General features: G+C 43.7%; 1 protein-coding gene and 1 non-coding gene across 3 annotated transcripts in view; both read left to right on the forward strand.

Moving 5' to 3' along the window:
• arid4a (AT rich interactive domain 4A (RBP1-like)) overlaps positions 1 to 21,777 on the forward strand; it is a 68,590-nt gene that overhangs the window by 14,016 nt on the left and 32,797 nt on the right. For both annotated transcript variants that reach the window (XM_056296128.1, XM_056296129.1), the window contains exons 6-11: positions 2,062 to 2,141; positions 2,676 to 2,773; positions 10,360 to 10,489; positions 10,567 to 10,646; positions 12,038 to 12,114; positions 12,361 to 12,548. In XM_056296128.1, the coding sequence (XP_056152103.1) occupies positions 2,062 to 2,141; positions 2,676 to 2,773; positions 10,360 to 10,489; positions 10,567 to 10,646; positions 12,038 to 12,114; positions 12,361 to 12,548 (653 nt within the window). The remainder of the gene's footprint in view (positions 1 to 2,061; positions 2,142 to 2,675; positions 2,774 to 10,359; positions 10,490 to 10,566; positions 10,647 to 12,037; positions 12,115 to 12,360; positions 12,549 to 21,777) is intronic.
• On the forward strand, positions 352 to 432 carry LOC130126937 (small nucleolar RNA SNORD53/SNORD92). The gene has a single exon (XR_008811784.1). It is a non-coding gene; the product is annotated as a small nucleolar RNA SNORD53/SNORD92 (small nucleolar RNA).

Genomic DNA, 21,777 nt, shown 5'->3' on the forward strand with positions numbered 1-21,777 from the left:
AGTACTGTTAGAGGTACTGTTGTCTGTGTACAATGTGTATCAGTATGTACTGTGGTATTATGTTAGTACTGTTAGAAGTACTGTTGTGATTGTACCATGTGTATCAGTGTGTACTGTCTCTGTGTGTCTACACCTATGGAAATTCTATTTCTAATCTATTTCATGTTGTTAACAAACAAAAGGTACAGGACACAGATGTATTTCTGGACATTGATTGCAGTCTAAGAGATAAAGGATTCTGATAAAGAATATTGTGGTTCTGTTTAAACAGCTCAATGAGAACCCCAGTTGAGGATCTGGTCTCAGATGTGGTGTCCTTGGGGTTAGTTTGGGTTTAATATGTGTAATAGGGAGGAGTGATGATACTGAGAATGGTTTCGCATGCTTGACTGAAGTCATGTGATGTCATAATTCTCTTGGCTATCTGACCAATCCCTGATCTTAAAACATGTTTCTATACATCAGGCTGTCAATCATAGATGATCTACACTCCTGACTAAGGTATTACTGTATAGCTAGTGGTCTGTGTTGTCAGCTGGTAACACCCACATGTATTTGCTAACTTCTGACTCCTGTAAGTCGCTCTGGGTAACAGTATCTGCTTGATGAGTAAATGTAAATCTTTTAGCATTCTTTCAAACCCATAATGATAATTCTTGAATTGTGGACATGCCCCTACTGACACGTCTTCATGTCCTGATGTCCTGACTATGTCCTGACACTTCTTCATGTCCTGATGTCCTGACTGTGTCCTGACACATCTTCATGTCCTGGTGTCCTGACTATGTCCTGACACGTCTTCATGTCCTGACACATCTTCATAGCCTGACTATGTCCTGACACGTCTTCATGTCCTGACTATGTCCTGACACATCTTCATGTCCTGATGTCCTGACTATGTCCTGACACTTCTTCATGTCCTGATGTCCTGACTATGTCCTGACACTTCTTCATGTCCTGATGTCCTGACTATGTCCTGACACGTCTTCATGTCCTGACTATGTCCTGACACATCTTCATGTCCTGATGTCCTGACTATGTCCTGACACGTCTTCATGTCCTGACTATGCCCTGACACATCTTTCTGTCCTGATGTCCTGACACGTCGTCATGTCCTGACTATGTCTTAACGCATCTTCATGTCCTGACTATGTCCTGGCACATCTTCATATCCTGACTATGTCCTGATGCATCTTCATGTCCTGACTATGTCCAGACACATCTTCATGTCTTGATGTCCTGACTGTGTCCTGACACATCTTCATGTCCTGACTATGTCCAGACACATCTTCATGTCCTGATGTCCTGACACGTCTTCATGTCCTGATGTCGTGACTATGTCCTGACACATCTTCATGTCCTGACATGTGACCAGCCAGTTGTCTGGCTCCATGTCCCTCCTGGCAGAACCCAGCCATGCTACATGACAGTATGGCTGTAAATCCAAGAGGTTTACCTGGAGAGGGAGAGTTGGCTCTCTGGTCATAGCTGATCACGCAGGATTAAAAAACACTTGAGTGTTGGTAGTATTGCTGGGGACATTATATTTAGTATTTTCCTGAACTTGAACAGTGGGGTTACCTGATTCATGCTTTGTTTCTGTATGTTGGAATAAACTTGTGGGGTTACTTCCTTGTTTATCAACTGGGTAATGATGAGAAATGAAGGTCCTCTTTACCAAAGTGAAATGAGTTGAGCTCATCTGGAAGAACAGAAGTGAATGGATTTACTTTGGATTTTGACATGATAGAATCATGAAACACAACTGAAACTGCTGGTTGTGGTAATATACCTGATGTTTATTTTTAATTGTGTTTTGCATTCTGTATTTGGGGATTTTCTAATAATTGATAAAACAGCTATTTATGTGAGAAGTTTAACCTGGTGGCAGAAGTTCTTTGTGGGGGTTTGACTAGACTGGCTGGACTTGGCTGGACCACCCCAGTATTTACCTCTGTAGTGATACTCAGCATACTTCACTAGTGACCTGCTTCCTGTCTTTACAGCTACATAAAGCCACTGTGAACCCAGGCTTGTGTGACTTGTGTGTTTGTGTTTTAGTGTTTGATGATGGAGATGAGAAGACTCTGCGGAGGACATCCCTGTGCCTGAAGGGAGAGAGACATTTTGCAGAGAGTGAGGTGAGATTTATTGCAGCTAATGATGAAGCACTCCAGTTCAACATACCTAAGAGGTAAACCAGTGATCTCATGCTCCAACACTTAATGCTCTCTGTCTGTCTGTCTGTCTCTCTGTCTCTCTCTTTGTCTCTCTGTCTCTGTCTCTGTCTGTCTCTGTCTCTCGCTCTGCCCCTCTCGCTGTCTCTGTCTGTCTCTGTCTTTTGCTCGCTCTGTCTCTTTGTCGCTCTCTCTGTCTCTGTCTCGGTCTCTGTCTTTGTCTCTCTCTGTCTCTCGCGCTGTCTCTTTGTCTGACTCTCTCTTTGTCGCTCTCTCTTTGTCTCTCGCTTTGTCTCCCTCTGTCTCTCGCTCTGTCTGTCTCTCTCTTTGTCTCTCTCGCTCTGTCTGTGTCTCTCTGTCTCTCGCTCTGTCTGTCTCTGTCTGTCTCTCCGTTTGTTTCTCTCTCTCTCTCTCTCCCTGTGTCTCTCGCTCTGTCTCTGTCGCTCTCTCTGTGTCTCTGTCTCTCTCTCCCTGTATCTCTGTCTCTTTCTGTCTCAGACGTTGGACCAGTTACCATTGACAAACCCAGAACATTTTGGTACTCCAGTCATTGGCAAGAAGTCCAACCGTGGCGGTCGACGCTCCTCTCAGGCCATGTGAGTTTGTGGGCTGATAAAGTGGGTTAAACTTTTGCCGGTCAAGTGGTCGGGAAGGAAGAACACATTTCCTTTACAGGTGGAAAACCTGAACTCCACTTGCAGAATAAATCTACAAATTCTCTTTGTTCTATGCCAAGCCTACTGCCAGCACAGTTAAAAAAAGAGAAAAAAATGTATTTTTCCCCCTCCCTTTTTCTCCTCGATTGTATCCAGCCAATTACCCCACCCTTCTGAGCTTTCCCGGTCACTGCTGCAACCCCTCTGCTGATCCGGGGAGGGCTGCAGACTACCACATGTCTCCTCCCATACATGTGGAGTCACCAGCCACTTTTCACCTGACAGTGAGGAGTTTCACCAGGGGGACGTAGCGTGTGGGAGGATCACACTATTCCCCCCAGTTCCTCCTCCCCCCTGAACAGGCTTCCCGACCGACCAGAGGAGGCGCTAGTGCAATCACCAGGACACATACCCACATCCAGCTTCCCACCCACAGACATGGCCAGTTGTGTCTGTAGGGACATCCGACCAAGCCGGATGTAACACGGGGGTTCGAACCGGCGATCCCCGCGTTGGTGGGCAACAGAATAGACTGCTATGCTACCTGGACGCCCCACTTGTATTTATTGATTTTACACTTTTATTTATGTTCTGCAACCTCAAAGTCAAATGTAAATGTAGAATTACATTTCAACACTGCTTGTGAGTGCTTCCTACTCTGGCAAGTTTACCCCAACTGGGCAAAATTGGCCAAGATGTCTCTGGTCCTTCCTGTTTCCTGTATGCCAGCCGAGCGGGCATTCTCTCAGAAACATTAAACACGAGGGCAAAGTTACAAGATGGATCAGTTCACCATGTCCGATGTTAGAGCAGCTGCAGACTCGAGCAGGCCGTGGTCCGGTGTGAATCAAATAAAGCCAAATTATTGTGTTCATTCGTTGATGAACCTTTTGTGGTTAGTTGTTTAAGTGTTCGTAGGCCTGTTGCTCCCAGACTTTGAAATCAGTCATCCGGGAGTTTTTTCTTGTCCCAAAGCTGTAACTTCATAGATTTGACATGTGTACTGCTTGTGTTGCTACAAACGCTGAAAGTTTTCCAGGGTTTTACACCAGCTTGTGGAGGTGAAAGTGATACAACACCACAGAGCAAGACTCACGATCCATTGCAAATACTTCAACTCTCCATGTCTTATTGTCTGCTGTGTTGGATCAGGGTTATGTGCTCCTCCATGCTAGGGATCACTACAAGTACTTGTTCAGAGATTTAGAGCGAAAATGGTTGGTGTACTCGCACCGTGTGTGTGTACACCAACGTGTGTGTGTGTGTGTATATATGAGAGTGAGTGAGAGAGATGGCCTGGTGGCCTGTTCAGGGTGTCTCCCCACCTGCCGCCCAGTGACTGCTGGGATAGGCTCCAGCATCCCTGCGACTTGCGACTCCGAGAGCAGGATAAGCGGTTTGGATAATGGATTGCTATCTACTACTATTACTTTTGCTGCTCCCGTTAGGGGGCGCCACAGTGGATCATCCGTTTCCATCTCTTCCTGTCTTCTGCATCTTCCTCTGTCACACCAGCCACCTGCATGTCCTCCCTCACCACATCCATAAACCTCCTTTGTCCTTCCTCTTCTCTTCTCTGGCAGCTCCATATTCAGCATCTCTCCTCCACACATGTCCAAACCATCTCAATCTTGTCTCTTGCTTTGTTTCCACACCGTCCAACCTGAGCTGTCCCTCTAATATACTCATTCCTAATCCTGTCCTTCTTCATCACTCCCAATGAAAATCTTAGCATCTTCAACTCTGCCACCTCCAGCTCCACCTCCTGTCTTTTCATCAGTGCCACTGTCTCCAAAGCATATAACATAGCTGGTCTCACAACCATCTTGTAAACTTTCCGTTTAACCCTTGCTGGTACCCTTCTGTCACACATCACTCCTGACACTCTTCTCCACCCACTCCACCCTACCTACCTATGCCCTGTTTGTGTGTGTGTGTGTGTGTGTGTGTGTGTGTGTGTATCTACTCATATATTTCCGTAATGTGTGTGTGTGTTAGTTAGTGTAGATAGGGGGACCGAAAACTAAAGCATTTATGATCCTAATTCTTTTTGGAGGTGGTAGGTATTGTCTCAGAGAATAAGGGAAAAATCCCAGAAAATTAAAATTATGCATAAATATGCAAAATATGCATTTTTCTAGAAATGGCTTAAAACCACTTTTCTCGGCATTTCAGATGATTCTGAGCATCTTTGATTTTTTTCACCTATATAAAAAAAATTTCTGGGACTTAATGTTTTGGCGTTATGCAAAATATATGCATTTTTGCAAAAATGCACTTATGATCCTAATTTTTTTTGGAGGTAGTAGGCATTGATCCAGAAAGGACCAGAAAAATAGCAGAAAATTAAAATAATTATGCATAATTATGCATAATTATGCATTTTCTAAAAATGGCTAAAAACCACTTTTCTCGGCATTTTCAGATGATTCTGAGCATTTGGGGGGAGGGAGTGTGAGGGGGGGGTAAACCACTTTTCCCGGCATTTCAGATGATTCTGAGCATTTGGGGGGAGGGAGTTGGAGGTGGGGGGGGCGTTTAGGGGCAGGGGGAAGGCGGTTAGCTGGCAGGATGAAGAGGAGGGAGATTTAGACGGGTGGAGAACCAAACCGCTACATTGTAGCGGGGTTCTTCTAGTATATATATATGTATATAACTTTGTTAAAAGAAACAATCAACGATAGGATGATAGGAAAAGTGCTCAACAAATGAGCAAAATTATATATATATATATGTATGTGTGTGTGTGTGTGTGTGTGTGTGTGTGTGTATATATATATATATATATATATATATATATATATATATATATTCAGATGGGTGCCAAATTACAGGAAAAACCTGAATGCTTATACTGTGGATGGCATTTTCGTGGCATGATTTGGGTCTATTTGTCCCCTAAGAGGGAAGTTCAGAGACTTGTAGAATCTATGACAAGGAGCATAGAAGCTGTTCTGGAGGCTTGTGGTGGCCCAACACCTTACTAAGACACTTAATGTTGGTTTTTCCTGTAATTTGTCACCTGTCTGTATGTGGGTCATACATCCGTTTCATGTGGATTGACTGCTTTGCATCGGTCTGTTTGGAACAACTTAGGCATGCACACATTTTCTAACCGAAACCAAGTCGACAAGCTGCAGGTGGTAAGAATGGAGAAGTGTCCTCTCAGTCGGCTCTCTATAACAATGTCTCACGGCAGTACAGCACTCCTCTGTCTTATCGGGCAGCATCAGTGACGGAGGGGGGTGATATTTGGTGATGAAGTCATGGCCTGCTTCACTGTGTAGTCAGAGGTTTGGTGTCATCAGCAGAGTGATGACTGGTGGGAACATGTCGTCCTTGGTCATGACGGGGAATGTTTGACGTGGTCTGTGTTGACAATTTACAACCCAGTCTTTTAGATGAAGACTGGCACTTACATGTCTTGATGCATGCTCAGTAATGCAGTTGAGGAAATCCCAGAAAGATGAATCGGTGCATCTGGACACAATCTGTAGTGGGGGAAACGTTTCATCATCATCTAAGTGACCTCTTCAGTCTCAGCTGCCTGCAGGTACTGCCACCCTTTTACACAATACAGTTGCATAATCAACCGAAACTGGCACAGCTGCGTCACAACTGAAACCAGCGATTGCTTTCATATGCAGATTGCCATGACCATTAATTAGAGTTACAATGGTCTCGTGTACTATTTAGAGGATTGGGGATTGGCCTTTTCCGAACACCATGTCTCGGTTGCTTTCAAGCCCAAAACATGCTGCGCCAGAAGTTGGTCCACCCCCGAAGGATTGGGTCCCCCGGCACAAACAGAGCAGTATAGTGTAGCTGTTAAGTGCCAGGAGGGTTGCTGTGACTTGTACATTGGGGAAACTAAACAGACGCTGGCCAAGAGCATGACAAAACACAGGAGAGCCAAAAAGTCAGGCCAGGACTCCACAGTCTATACCATCTACAGTCCAGGACTCCACTATCTACACCATCCACAGGCCAGGACTCCACAGTCTACACCAGTGGTTCTCAACCTTTTTGGGGTCCTGGACCCCCTGCGTATTTTGATCTACCCTGAGGACCCCTCCACCTGATCTTGGGGGAGGGGGGTTGCAATTTGATAGAAACAGTAGAAACTGCATTTTAAATTGCATTATAGCATTTATTCACTCTTTGGGGCAAAAATAAGAGCTTTCAGTTGTAACTTAGATATAATTAACAAAACAGAATTCTTATGCAGTAACTTTCAGATATATGTAACAACACAGAATTCTTATGCAGTAACTTTCAGATATATGTAACAAAACAGAATATGTATTCAGTAAATTTCAGATATATGTAACGACAGAATTTTTATGCAGTAACTTTTAACAATGCAAACGGGAGTGAGATCTCTTATTAAAATACAATAAATTACACTTGTGAAACAGATGTAATTAGAGAAAAAAGTCCTGTTACCCTTTATAGTTTAGGTAGATAAAGGTCTCAGTCACATTTGAGTAAAATAATCCTATTTCTATAAATGTCATAGGATCTTTTTTTTTAAAGATATTTTATTTTCACGGACCCCTTGCAATTACATCACGGACCACTAGGGGTCCGCGGACCCCCGGTTGAGAAACACTGGTCTACACCATCTACAGGCAAGGACTCCACAGTCTACACCATCTGCAGGCCAGTGGCCACTCTTTTTGTGCACGTCCTTGATAGGGAGGAATGCTGGTTTGAATGGGGAGTCAAAGAGGCCATCTCTGTGAAGACGGAATGACCATCCCTGAACCGGGGGGGGGCTAAGAGTACATCTGTCACCATCTTAGAATGATGTGATTGCAACTATTCTCCAACCCTCTGTGAATAGTACACATGGCCACTGTAACTAGTTAATGGTCATGGTAATTTGCATATGAAACTGATCGCTGGTATTGGTTGTGATGCAGCTGTATTGTTTATAAGGATGGGACACCTGCAGTCACTGTGTTGTTTATAAGGATGGGACATCTGCAGTCACTGTATTGTTTATAAGGGTGGGACACCTGCAGCCACTGTATTGTTTATAAGGATGGGACACCTGCAGTCACTGTGTTGTTTATAAGGATGGGACACCTGCAGTCACTGTGTTGTTTATAAGGGTGGGACATCTGCAGTCACTGTATTGTTTATAAGGATGGGACACCTGCAGTCACTGTGTTGTTTATAAGGGTGGGACATCTGCAGTCACTGTATTGTTTATAAGGGTGGGGACACCTGCAGCCACTGTATTGTTTATAAGGGTGGGGACACCTGCAGCCACTGTATTGTTTATAAGGGTGGGGACACCTGCAGCCACTGTATTGTTTATAAGGGTGGGGACACCTGCTGTCACTGTATTGTTTATAAGGGTGGGACACCTGCAGTCACTGTGTTGTTTATAAGGGTGGGACATCTGCAGTCACTGTATTGTTTATAAGGGTGGGACACCTGCAGTCACTGTGTTGTTTATAAGGGTGAGACACCTGCATTCACTGTATTGTTTATAAGGGTGGGACACCTGCAGTCACTGTATTGTTTATAAGGGTGGGGACACCTGCAGTCACTGTATTGTTTATAAGTGTGAGACACCTGCAGCCACTGTATTGTTTATAAGGGTGGGACACCTGCAGCCACTGTATTGTTTATAAGTGTGAGACACCTGCAGCCACTGTATTGTTTATAAGGGTGGGGACACCTGCAGTCACTGTATTGTTTATAAGGGTGGGACACCTGCAGTCACTGTATTGTTTATAAGGGTGAGACACCTGCAGCCACTGTATTGTTTGTAAGGGTGGGGACACCTGCAGTCACTGTGTTGTTTATAAGGGTGAGACACCTGCAGTCACTGTATTGTTTATAAGGGTGGGGACACCTGCAGTCACTGTATTGTTTATAAGGGTGGGGACACCTACAGTCACTGTATTGTTTATAAGGGTGGGACACCTGCAGCCGCTGTATTGTTTATAAGGGTGGGGACACCTGCAGCCACTGTATTGGTTATAAGGGTGGGGACACCTGCAGCCACTGTATTGTTTATAAGGGTGGGGACACCTGCAGCCACTGTATTGTTTATAAGTGTGAGACACCTGCAGTCACTGTATTGTTTATAAGGGTGGGGACACCTGCAGTCACTGTATTGTTTATAAGGGTGGGGACACCTGCAGTTACTGTATTGTTTATAAGGGTGGGGACACCTGCTGTCACTGTATTGTTTATAAGGGTGGGGACACCTGCAGCCGCTGTATTGTTTATAAGGGTGGGGACACCTGCAGTCACTGTCTTGTTTATAAGGGTGGGACACCTGCAGTCACTGTATTGTTTATAAGGGTGGGGACACCTGCAGTCACTGTATTGTTTATAAGGGTGAGGACACCTGCAGTCACTGTATTGTTTATAAGGGTGAGACACCTGCGGTCACTGTATTGTTTATAAGGGTGGGGACACCTGCTGTCACTGTATTGTTTATAAGGGTGGGGACACCTGCAGCCACTGTATTGTTTATAAGGGTGGGGGCACCTGCAGCCACTGTATTGTTTATAAGGGTGGGGACACCTGCAGCCACTGTATTGTTTATAAGGGTGGGGACACCTGCTGTCACTGTATTGTTTATAAGGGTGGGGACACCTGCAGCCGCTGTATTGTTTATAAGGGTGGGGACACCTGCAGTCACTGTATTGTTTATAAGGGTGGGACACCTGCAGTCACTGTATTGTTTATAAGGGTGGGGACACCTGCAGCCACTGTATTGTTTATAAGGGTGGGACACCTGCAGTCACTGTATTGTTTATAAGGGTGAGACACCTGTGGTCACTGTATTGTTTATAAGGGTGGGACACCTGTAGTCAGGTGAGACTGAAGAGGTCACTTAGATGATGATGAAACGTTTCTGTCAAACGTTGTGTCCAGATGAACTGATTCAACTTTCTGGGCCTGGCACTTGGATCTGTCAGTACTGATGAATGTGATGTCACTGTTGTGTTTTACATTGCGAATCATATGAAGGACCTTTTGAAATCTGGTATGAGTGACCAGACTTAGACGCTTATAGAAAATTTATTTGAATTGCATTTCAAACCACCTATGAATGTGGCTAAAGGCTGATATGCAAAATTTGGTTTCCCTGTGGTTTTTTTGCTGTCTAAAATTTGATAAAAATCATTGTGATTCAAATTTGGATATGCCAAATCTGATTTGGGCTGCCAATCTGAATTTACTACCACACCAGTGCCGGACATGAGGAGGGGCTTCTCTTCTTCATGGCTGTTCTATCGGACAGGATTTTAAAATGACACGCACGCACACACACACGCATACACAGATACAGAACACACACACTTGTATTTTGTCAGGGGATTGTGTGTGTCACATTGATGAAGGTTCTAGTGGTTGGGTCGGGTCTCCCTCTCACTGATGGAGCACTCTTGCTAATCTAATCTAATCTAGATCTAATGGATCTGCTCTTGTACAACAGGACAGGATTTACTGCATCTCTACTCTGACTCTTCCTCATCTGCTTGTCTCTTTCTCAGTGCTGATGAGGATGACTCTTCATCAAGTGAGGATGAGGAGGAGGACAGGAGGAGGCTGAAGGATGAGCTGCTTGGGAAAGTTTGCTGCATCCAGATGGGAAGTGACCGCAGCAGTTGGTACCTGGCCCTGGTATGCTCCTTGCGTCTCTAAAAACTGTGTTATTGTCGGGGTAGCAGTGATGGTGACTGCTGTATTTGTCCTGGCAGGTTGTGTCTCCCAGTTGTACCGATGAGGTGGCTGTGAAGAAGGACCAGTGTCTGGTCAGATCCTTCTCAGACTCCAAGTTGTAAGTATACAGACAGTTTTAAGTTCACATTACATGTGTCAGACAGGTTAGGGGTTAATAATTTCACATTATAATAATTTCACGATTTGTTAAGGATAAATAATATCACATATGTCACAATATTAAAGGTTAATGACATCACACATATCAGACAAGGTTAAGGGCTAACATCACATTAAATATGTCAGACACAATATTAAGCATTTATAACATCACGTTACATAAGGCAGACACAGTGTGAAACATTAGTAACGTCAGATACAACAGTGTTAAGAGTCATTAATGTAAACCCCATTACATGTCAGACAGAGTGCTTATGACTACGTTAGTGTAGCAGTCTACTCTGTTGCCTACCAGCACGGGGATCATCGGTTTGAATCCCCATGTTACCCCCGGCTTGGTCTGGCGTCCCTACCTACGCAATTGGCTGTGTCTGCGGGCGGGAAGCTGGATGTGGGTATGTGTCCTGGTCGCTTCACTAGCACCTCCTCTGGTCGGTCGGTCGGGGGAGGGGGGGCTGGGGGGAATATTGTGATCCTCCCACGTGCTACGTCCCCCTGGTGAAACTCCTCACTGTCAGGTGAAAAGAAGCGGCTGGTGACTCCACATGTATTGGAGGAGACATGTGATAGTCTGCAGCCCTCCCCGGATCGGCAGAGGGGGTGGAGAAGTGACCAGGACAGCGCAGAAGAGTGGGGTAATTGGCCCGATACAATTGGGGAGGAAAGGGGGGGGCACTTTACATACGTTGCACATTTGGTTTTCCCTGGTTAAGTGCCAATCCAGTAAAATGATCAGATGTAGCTGCAGTGGTAATCAACAGTCCAAGCAGCGTCAAACTGTCAGATTCTGACCCAACTCCAGATGTTATCATATGGAGTGTACCTGCACATGTATTAGGGCTGTCAATGAACATTCCGAATTCAAATGTATAACTGTATTGTAAAAAAAAAACGAGCAAATAGACATTCGTGTGTGGAAATTAATATTGGTTTGTGGAAAAAAAAGCAGCACTACCACGGCTGTCTGCCTCGGAAATTATCGCGAGGGCCTGGCCGCTGCACTGAATACACTGCATGACAGACAGGAGTCACACAGCGTCACTTTCACTCTTGCTCAGCAAAGATGGAGTTTTGGGGAAGTTTTAAACTTACCTGCCTAATTTGGTTGCTCTAGGTCTTACATATTTTTAAATCCAGACACATTTAGGGCAGAAAAATAATAACACGGAAGAATAATACCACCGACTACAATAGGGATTCTGCAGCTTCACTGCTTTATTTAGATTGTATTTGTAATTTTTCCACTTCTTAAATGAAAAGGTTTTAATGAACACTGTAGACAACTCAGATTAGACTGCTCTTCTCTGATTGCTTCTCTCATCTTGTTAGTTACACTGTGGCCCGGAAGGACATCACTGTCATCACAGCTGACGGTATCATGAAGCCTGAGTTCATCTGCAGGAAAGGTAAACATTCCAGAATGCACCAACAGCCCACATTATTCTGCTAGTTTATTAGATGTTTAGAATAGAACAGGGCATCCACAGGATGGTTGGTTATCTGATAAAGTTGCTGCTAGTTTGTATTAACTCAAGTTAAAGGCCAAATGTTCCAGCTGAAGTGTAATAGCCTCTCCCACAATTCACCTAAATTCTCAGTTCAAATGGTTAACTCCTTTTCTACCTTTTCTTTCCTCTCCTGATTTCCTCCAGGTCATGAAGGAGCCCAATGTTTCCTGAGAAGCCAAGAGGTTCCAGAAGTTTGGAAAATGGACATGAGTCAGATCCTTGACTCCTCCTCTAGTGATGAGGAAGAGGAGGATGAAGAAGACAAGGAGAGTGAAGAGGAGGAAGAGGAGGAGGAAGATGAGAAGAAAAAGAAGAAAAGCATTAAAGAAGAGGTGAGAGCCTACAGAACAGCACGCTACAGCTAACGGGCCATCCATGCTAGCAGCCTCTATACTTGTTGTTCCACAGGGTACCTTTGTGAGGCGTCCTTACTGGGAACCGTTTGGAGTGAACAAGGCATGGTTGGTTTTTTTTCCATTGCATTTTCAGAATTGCAAAAAAGGAAAGTGATGATTAAAAATGTGACTTTAAGCAACTGATATCATAGACACATTAACACTTAATAGTGCACTATCTATCTCTAAACACTATTACACTGTGCACTATAAACACTTACACTTACACCAGAGATGGGGGGTTCGAGTCGCAAATTTGAGGACTTGAGACTTGCTTGACTAACTGATAAAAGACTGGACTTGACTTTGACTTGGTATTCATGACTTGAGACTTGACTTAGACTTGAGACAGATGACTCGGAAGGACTTGATTTTTTTTTTAAATTAAATATCTGAATTTTTCTAGATATTGAGAACTTACGTTTTGTTTTTGAAACTTGATTGGGTGATTTCGAGAGCAATGTCCACAAACCTGGCAACCTACTAGGACGCGGCAGAGCAGCAGCGGCCAACACAGAGGCAGCAATCATGGAGGGACCTAGTCCAAAAATAATACAGTTTGGATACAAGGATTATGTTGTGGATGACTGTAGTAAGAAGAGAACAGCGGTATGCAAGATCTGCAGCTCAAAACTCAGTGACACGACCACCACAACATCCAATTTCATCCGTCACTACAAAACCCACAAAGAAAGGTATGTGAATGTGTCTTTTTCGCGAATTTATTGGCTGGTCAAACGAGTCAAATGTTAGCTAAAAAGCTAAAGTATGCTAACGCTAACATCGCTTAAAGTTTAAGCAGGCTTCGAATCGATTATGCATTTTATTGAGAAGACATAAGATACGTTAATGTTATGCTAGATTTATAATGGACTGGAGCTTCCCATGCATTCATTTTTTGCCAGTGCAATGCATTGTAAGTTGCTGTTCACCTCATGTTTCTAGGCAGCAAGATCGCTACCAGTGTAATTCCACTTCCCATGTACGTGTGATACAGGATCTAGAAAGAGATGAATTGACCTTCAAGGTCCGTCAGTTTTGAATGAAAACGTTTGATTTTCTTCATATTTGTTAAAAAGAGAATGATCAGGTGTCCGGGTAGTGTAGCAGTCTTTTCCGTTGCCTAACAACACAGGGATCTCCAGTTCGAATCCCCGTGTTACTTCCGGCTTGGTCGGGCGTCCCTACAAACACAATTGGCCATGTCTGCGGGAGGGAAGCCGGATGTGGGTGTGTCCTGGTTGCTGCACTCTAGTGCCTTGGTCGGGGCACCTGTTCAGGGGGGAGGGGGAACTGGGGGGAATAGCGTGATCCTCCCATGCGCTACGTCCCCCTGGTGAAACTCCTCACTGTCAGGTGAAAAGAAGGGGCTGGCGACTCCACATGTATCGGAGAAGACATGTGGTAGTCTGCAGCCCTCCCCGGATCAGCAGAGTGGGTGGAGCAGTGACCAGGACAGCTCGGAAGAATGGGGTAACTGGCCAAGTACAATTGGGGAGGAAAAGGGGGAGGGGGGAATGAGCTAACTAAGCAGTCTTCTCCATATAGATGTGTGATGTGTTTGGTTTGGGAATATTCACACTAGCTAGCATCTTTGCGACCAAGTTAAAGGGATATATATTTCCATGGAGATGCAAAGAGTGAGCACTTTTGGAAAATTCCTTTGTTCATGTCCTGACGCCATGTGTGGCAGATGATCTTTTATAACATATGTAGGGGCGATTGACTGTTCTTATCCGTTCTCATTTGTATACCGCCACCTAGAGGCTCTGATTTATTCTGTTTATAGGTTTCAGATCCTTATCATGACTTATTCAAACTATTAAAGTATAGTGATTTTAGTATGCCACTAAATACTGACATTACTAAACATTACATCAGGCCATGAAAACTTATTCAAACTATTCAAGTATAATGGTTTTAGTAAGCCACAAAATGGCATTCTTCAAGCATTCCTGACTTTTATGGGACATGCTATTCATTTTAGACTTAGACTGGTTTTATTTGTCATCGCCTTATATGCATGTCTCATACATACAAGGGAAGGAAATTACGTTTCACATGGACCACAGTGCCACATAAAAACAGATAACATGCAATAAATATTAAAAACAAAAAGAACATTAAAAACAAAAATTACTTCACAGACCTTAACATCACAAGCACACCTGACACGGACAGTGAGTAAGATGGTAAAAGTCATTTTATGGAAGGTCTAAGTGTTCAGGCTGTTGAGGAACCTCACAGCCTGAGGAATGAAACTGTTGTATAGTCTGGTGGAGGCAGAACAGGTCCTCCGGTACCTCATGCCAGAGGGTAGAAGGGTGAAGTAGATGTGGGAAGGGTGGGTGGGGTCCTTCACAATGCTGAGAGTCTTCCGGGTGCACTGTGCATCATAGATGGTCTGGATGGATGGGAGAGCAGTTTCTATGATCTTTCCAGCTGTCTTCACTATCCGCTCTAGGGAGTTGTGGTCGTAGGCCTTGCAGTTCCCATACTGCTGAGCCTTCTTGGAGAGCAGAGTGACATGTGAGGACCAGGAGAGGTCCTCTGTGATGGGAACTCCCAGGAACTTAACACTGCCAACTCTCGCCACGTACTATGGTGGGCACTTGTCTTTCTAAAGTCAATAATAACCTCCTTAGTTTTTCCTATTTGTTGTTGTTTTGATCTTATTTTGCCCTGTCTATATCCACACTAGCTAGCATCTTTGCCACAACGTTAAAGGGATATTTCACTTTAATATAACTTGTCAAGTTGAAGCAGTCTTGCCTCCATCTAAGTAGTCATTGGCGTCACTCATGTCTGAGGACCCATTCCAAGAGATTAAGGTGTGTGCTTGAAACGGAGATGGTTTGACAGTCCAAGACGAGAATAGAAGAGGCTGGAACAGTGTGGACAGGGGATAGTAGGGGGTGGACCCATTCCTGCGGATCTCTGTTCTTGGCGGATTTTTCGGTGGCAGCACTTTTCTTCCGCATGCATTCGTTTGTCAGTTTCAGTCTTGATGGAACCAGCCAGGCAGGCAGCTCTCCAGTGCTTTCGATTTTCCGCTACTTTTTTCCCCAGTTCTTAGGGTCAATGTTGAAGGTGCTCAGCGTTCCCTTGATACAGTCCTTGTAGCGTTTTTTGGGAGCTTCTCTTTTTCTTTGACCTTCAGTCAGTTCGGAGTATAAAATTTGTTTCAGGAGTCTGTCGTTTGGCATCCTCTGGATGTGGCCAAGCCACCACAGCTGGTGATGTTCAGTTATCATCTTGATGGAAAGGAGATTGGCTCTTTCAAGAACTAGATTGTTGGTGACCCGTTCTTGCCAGGAAATTCCCAGAATGCTTCTCAATTTTTGCTGGTGGAAGCGTTCTAGTTTATGAATTTGGTACTTGTAGAGGGTCCAGCCTTCACAACCGTACAGGAGGGTTGAAAGAACCACTGCATGGTAAACCATGATTTCGGTTGATGTCTTGAGATCACAATCATTGAAAACACGGTGAGAAAGTCGGCCAAAGGCAGTGTGGGCAGCTTTCAGTCTGTTGGTGATATCCGCTTCTAGACTGCATGTTTCTTCGAGGATACTTCCAAGGTACTGAAAGGATTGAACTTGTTCTATAGGTTGGCCATGGATGGTGATTTGAAGCGGAACTTCTGGGGGTATCCTGAGGCGCAACAGCAAGTGTTTTGATTTTCTTGATGTTCACAGAAAAGCCAAAAGTTTCGTAGGCCTGAACAAAGGAGTTGGTGATCGACTGAAGACCTTCTGGAGTCATGGCAGGAGCAGCATTATCATCGGCATATTGAAGCTCAATGATGACACTGGAGATTGAACAGGCTGCCATCGAAGCGGTAACGGATGTTTACTTTACCGTCGAGTGACCGACCTGTCTTCTGCAAGAGAGCAACAAGGTATATGGAAAATAACGTAGGTGCTAGAACACAGCCTTGCTTTACTCCACAATCCATGGGGAAAAGCTCGGAAAGGGTTCCAGGAGAGTGCATCTACAAATAAGTTAGCAACCACTGCTGTCCCTGTGATCCGCTGTCCACACCACCATTCCTCCCGGGTGTCAGGCTCCTCATGTCCACACCACCATTCTTCCCAGGTGTCAAGCTCCTCATGTCAACACCACCATTCCTCCCAGGTGTCAGGCTCCTCATGTCAACACCACCATTCCTCCCAAGTGTCAGGCTCCTCATGTCCACACCACCATTCCTCCCAGGTGTCCGGCTCCTCATGTCCACACCACCATTCTCCAAGGTGTCCGGCTCCCCATGACATGGTGTGATGTAATATTTAGTAATGTCAGTATTTAGTGGCATAATAAAATAATTTTTCTTGAATAGTTTGAATAATAAGTTTTCACGTTTTTTGAGTAATGTTTAGTAATGTCAGTAATGTTTACATTTTAGGCTATATATTTTTTTATTTATTTTTATATACTTGTTTTTATTTTATACACTATTCAGTTGTATTTGGCTTTGATGTAATACTTTTTGTGCAGAGAAATGGTTAAGTAAAACAATGACAGTGTCATATAGAAGCGCCTTAGACGGATGCATTAATAGACCAAGGAGAAATGGTGGGACCCTCCTGAAGGGGCTAAGTAAGCAGTAAGCAGGCTGCAATCGTTTTTTTTTTTTGTAATTTATTTCTGATTTTCTCCCAATTTAGTGGCCAATCGATCCCTATTTTAGTTCAAACACCCACCCTCGTACTGCATGCGTTAGCCAACTGCATCTCTCCGGCCGGCAGTCCCGAAAGAGACGCTTCGCCACTTTTGTGACAAGGTGAATCCAGGCCGAACCACTGCTTTTTCCGACACACACAGAGACGCATTCATGTGATAAACACAAGCCGACCCCGCTCCCCTCCCGAAGACAGCGTTGCCAATTATTGCTGCTTCATCGAGTCCGGCCATAGTTGGATCTGACAAGACCGGGACGCGAACCCCTGGTCCCCAGTGGGCAACTGCATCGACACAAAAGCAGGCTGCAATAGTTAAACAGTTCTTGTTAATGTTGAACTAAAACTCAACTTTGCATGACTACTGACTTTTAACTGATTTACATGTGGAAACTCGGGTAGGTAATCAGAATTTCCTATGACTTGACTTGTGACTTGCTTGACCTGAGCAATGACTTGACTTGTATTACTTGACTTACAGCTCGGACTCCACTTGTCTTGCTTGACTTACAGCTGGGACTCCACTTTACTTGCTTGATTCTCACCACAGTAACTTGGGACTTGCTTGATACTTGAAGGTTAAGACTTGAGACTTGCTTATGACTTGCACATGTGTGACTTAATCCCACCTCTCCTGTACACTATAAACACTGTTACACTGTGCATTATAAACACTATTACATTGTACACACTATGACACTTTAAACTACACTGTGCACAATTATTAGGCAAGTGAGTATTTTGACCATATCACCATTTTTATGCATATTTTCCAACTCCAAACTGTATAAACTTGAGTGCTTATTGGATTTGAGCATATCAGGTGATGTGTATTTGTGTAATGAGGGAGGGTGTGGCCTAAGGAGATCAACACCCTATATCAAGGTGTGCATAATTATTAGATTATTTTCCTCAGGCAAAATGGGCCGAAAAAGAGATTTGACTGACTCTGAAAAGTCAAAAATTGTAAAAAAAAATCTTTCAGAGGGATGCAGCATGCTTGAAATTGCAAAGATATTCGGTCATGATCACAGAACTAAAACGTTTTGTTGCAAAAAGTCAACAGGGTCTAAAGAAAGGTGTTGAGAAAAAAAGACGCAAATTAACTGCCAAAGATTTACGAAAAATCAAGCGTGAAGCTACTAGGAACCCATTGTCCCCCAGTGCTGGCATATTCCAGAACTGTAACCTACTTGGAGTACCCACAAGTGCAAGGTGTTCAGTGCTCAGAGACATGGCCAAGGTAAGGAAGGCTGAAATCTGACCACCATTGAACAAGACACATAAGTGGAAATGTCAAGACTGGGCCAAGAAATACCTGAAGACAGATTTTTCAAAGGTTGTATGGACTGATGAAATGAGAGTGACTCTTGACGAACCAGATGGATGGGCCCGTGGCTGGATCAGTAATGGGCACAAAGCTCCACTTCGATTCAGACGCCAGCAAGGTGGAGGTGGGGTTCTGGTATGGGCTGGTATCATTAAAGATGACCTAGTTGGACCTTTTCGGGTTGAAGATGGACTTAAAAAATCAACTCCCAGAACTACTGCCAGTTTTTAGAGGACACTTTCTTTAAGCAGTGGTACAGAAAAAAGCTCAAGAAGACCATGATTTTTATGCAGGACAGTGCTCCATCACATGCATCAAAGTACTCCACTGCATGGCTTGCCAGTAAAGGCCTTAAAGATGACAGGAAAATGACATGGCCCCTTCCTCACCTGACTTAAACCCTATTGAGAACTTATGGGCTCTTCTTAAACAGGAGATTTACCATGAAGGAAAATGGTACACCTCTCTGAACAGTGTCTGGGAGGCTGTGGTTGCTGCTGCACAAAAAGTTGATTGTCAACAGATAAAGAAATTGACAGACTCCATGGATGGAAGGCTTGTGACGGTTATTGAAAAGAAGGGTGGCTATATTGGTCACTGATTTTTTTTTTTTTTTGTGGAAATGTTAGAAATGTTTATTTGTAAATTTTCGGTTTGTTCATTATTTTCACTTTAACAGATGAAAATAAACAAGTGAGATGGGAAAATATTTGTTTTTCATTTAGTTGCCTAATAATTCTGCGCACCAATATTTGCCAAATAATTGTAAACACTGAGATATTCTCTTAAGAAAGACAAAACTGACTTTTACTTTCTTAAATATTCAGGTTTCAGCTTTATTAACATTTTGGATTGAGCGAGAGCGCTGTAGTTGTTAAGAAACAAAATTAATCGTCAAAAATACAACTTGCCTAATAATTGTGCACGCAGTGTATACACTATAAACATATTACACTGTGTATCAGGGGTGGGAATTAACTTTCTTGTCCACCTGCCACTGTGGCTGGTGGATTCCAAAATCTACCAGCCACTCAATTTCTTTACCAGCCACTTTCTTGTTTTAACCGGCAGTGTGTAACTGCATGTGAAAAATAATAAAACAAGTTCTACAATATTCAAGCAATAGGCTTTTTTAAATATTTAAACTCTTAAAATACTATTTTCAAAATCTAGTTTACTCTTCTATGGTTTTCAAAATTGTGTACACTACCTTTAAAACATTTAACATATTTGTCAAAAAATAACCAGTGTATCAGTGCCACCAAAATTCCCTTTATTATTACATAAATCAAGACTGTAACAAGTAGAAGGAATTGTGTCAGTATGGGTCTTAATTCAACACTTAATCTAACGTTAGTAAATGACCATTTACTTGCTAACTACACGTATCGTTAGCTAGCTAATGACATTACATGACAGCTATATTCTGACCTTAATTCAACACTTCATCTAACGTTAGCGAATAGATTTTTAAAAAATTACAATTTACTTGCATTGCCACACGTAATCTGTAAATGGCCTTCCTTTTCTGGCGATTGCGTGGGCATTTCTAAACAGTAGGCTCATCTTCTCCAACTGGGACGTGTTCATGGCAGCGGTATCCTGCGGGGTCGATTTCCCCTGTACTATCTTTATTACATGGATGTGGCATTTGGATGATTCATGGTCTTTTATGGCTTCCAATTTTAGGTTTTTAGTCCCTTTAATGAAACTTAGCTTTCTTGTCGGCATCCGAAGCGTGTTGACGACATACCCAACAGAACATTGTCTGGCTTGTCTCCTCGTAAACTAACCAATCACGGGACTCTCTGTCTCCGTTGTCAGTTATTCTCCACTTCTCATTAAAAAAACCTTTTCATTTCATCTTCGCCTCTTTAACCTGTCTCCTGCTGGGATGTTTTCTCTGCAGACCTCTTAACCCCTGCGATGTGACGCCACATTGTGTTTTCTGGCTCTCTCCTCGTCCTCGGAAGTGTCTGTGGGAATTAGCAGACTCGCAAGACAAGCGTCCCTATACTCTGCCTCTGATTGCCTAACCAACAATGGCAACAAGTACTAGCCAATCAGAGGCAGAGTAGGGCAGGTCATAGGGGGGAAAATAAGGCAGATTCGTGATTCAGTATGTCACAAATTGCTACTTTTCTTTACCCGCCACCGTGGCTGGTAGGTTGAGCAAATCCACCCGCCAATACGCAAATCCACCCGCATTTGGCGTGTAGCGGGTGCTAATTTCCATCCCTGCTGTGTATCATTAAAAACTATTACATTGTACACTGTAAACACTGATACTTTACACTACAAACACTATTACACTGCACTATAAATACTGGATACTATAAACACTATTATACTGCACTATAAATACTGGACACTATAAATGCTATTATACTGTACATTCTAAATATTATTACACTTTCAAGTTAAGTCAATGTTATTTGTATAGCCCAATTTCACAAATGAAAAATTTGCCTCAGGAGGCTTTACAGCAGCACAACATCCTGTCCTTAGACCCTCGCATCAGATAAGGAACAACTCCCAAAAAAACTCCTTTAACAGGGAGAAAAAATAGGAAGAAACCTCTAGGAGAGCAACAGAGGAGGCTCTCTCTCCCAAGACAGACAACGTGCAATTGATGTTGCATGTACAGAACATGCATGTACAACAACATCTCATTTCATCATCAGCCGCTTTTCTGGAGTTGGGTCGTGGTGGCAGCAAGCTAAGTAGGGCACTCCAGACGTCCCTGTCCCCAGCAACGCCCTCCAGCTCCTCCTGGGGGATCCCAAGGCGTTCCCAGGTCAGATTGGACATGTAGTCCTTCCAGCGAGTTCTGGGTCTACCCCGGGGTCTCCTCCCAGTTGGATTTACCCGGAAAACCTCCAAAGGAAGGCACCCAGGAGGCATCCTCATCAGATGTTGCACCACCTCAACTAGCTGGCTCAAAATAAAAAAAATAAAAAATTACACTGTGCAATGTAAACACCATATATTAGAAAGACTACTACACTGTGACACTGTGATAAAGGGACAGTGCAGGCTGTGCTTGACAGACTCTTTCTGTAATGGTAGAAAAGGCTCCAAATCTTGGGTCACCAATAGTTAGGAGGTTAAAGGTGAGGTAAGGCTCCAACCCACTGACAGTAAATGGAGCAAATATTCC

Source organism: Lampris incognitus, chromosome 16, assembly GCF_029633865.1.
Source record: "Lampris incognitus isolate fLamInc1 chromosome 16, fLamInc1.hap2, whole genome shotgun sequence".
In the NCBI taxonomy this organism is placed as follows: domain Eukaryota; kingdom Metazoa; phylum Chordata; class Actinopteri; order Lampriformes; family Lampridae; genus Lampris; species Lampris incognitus.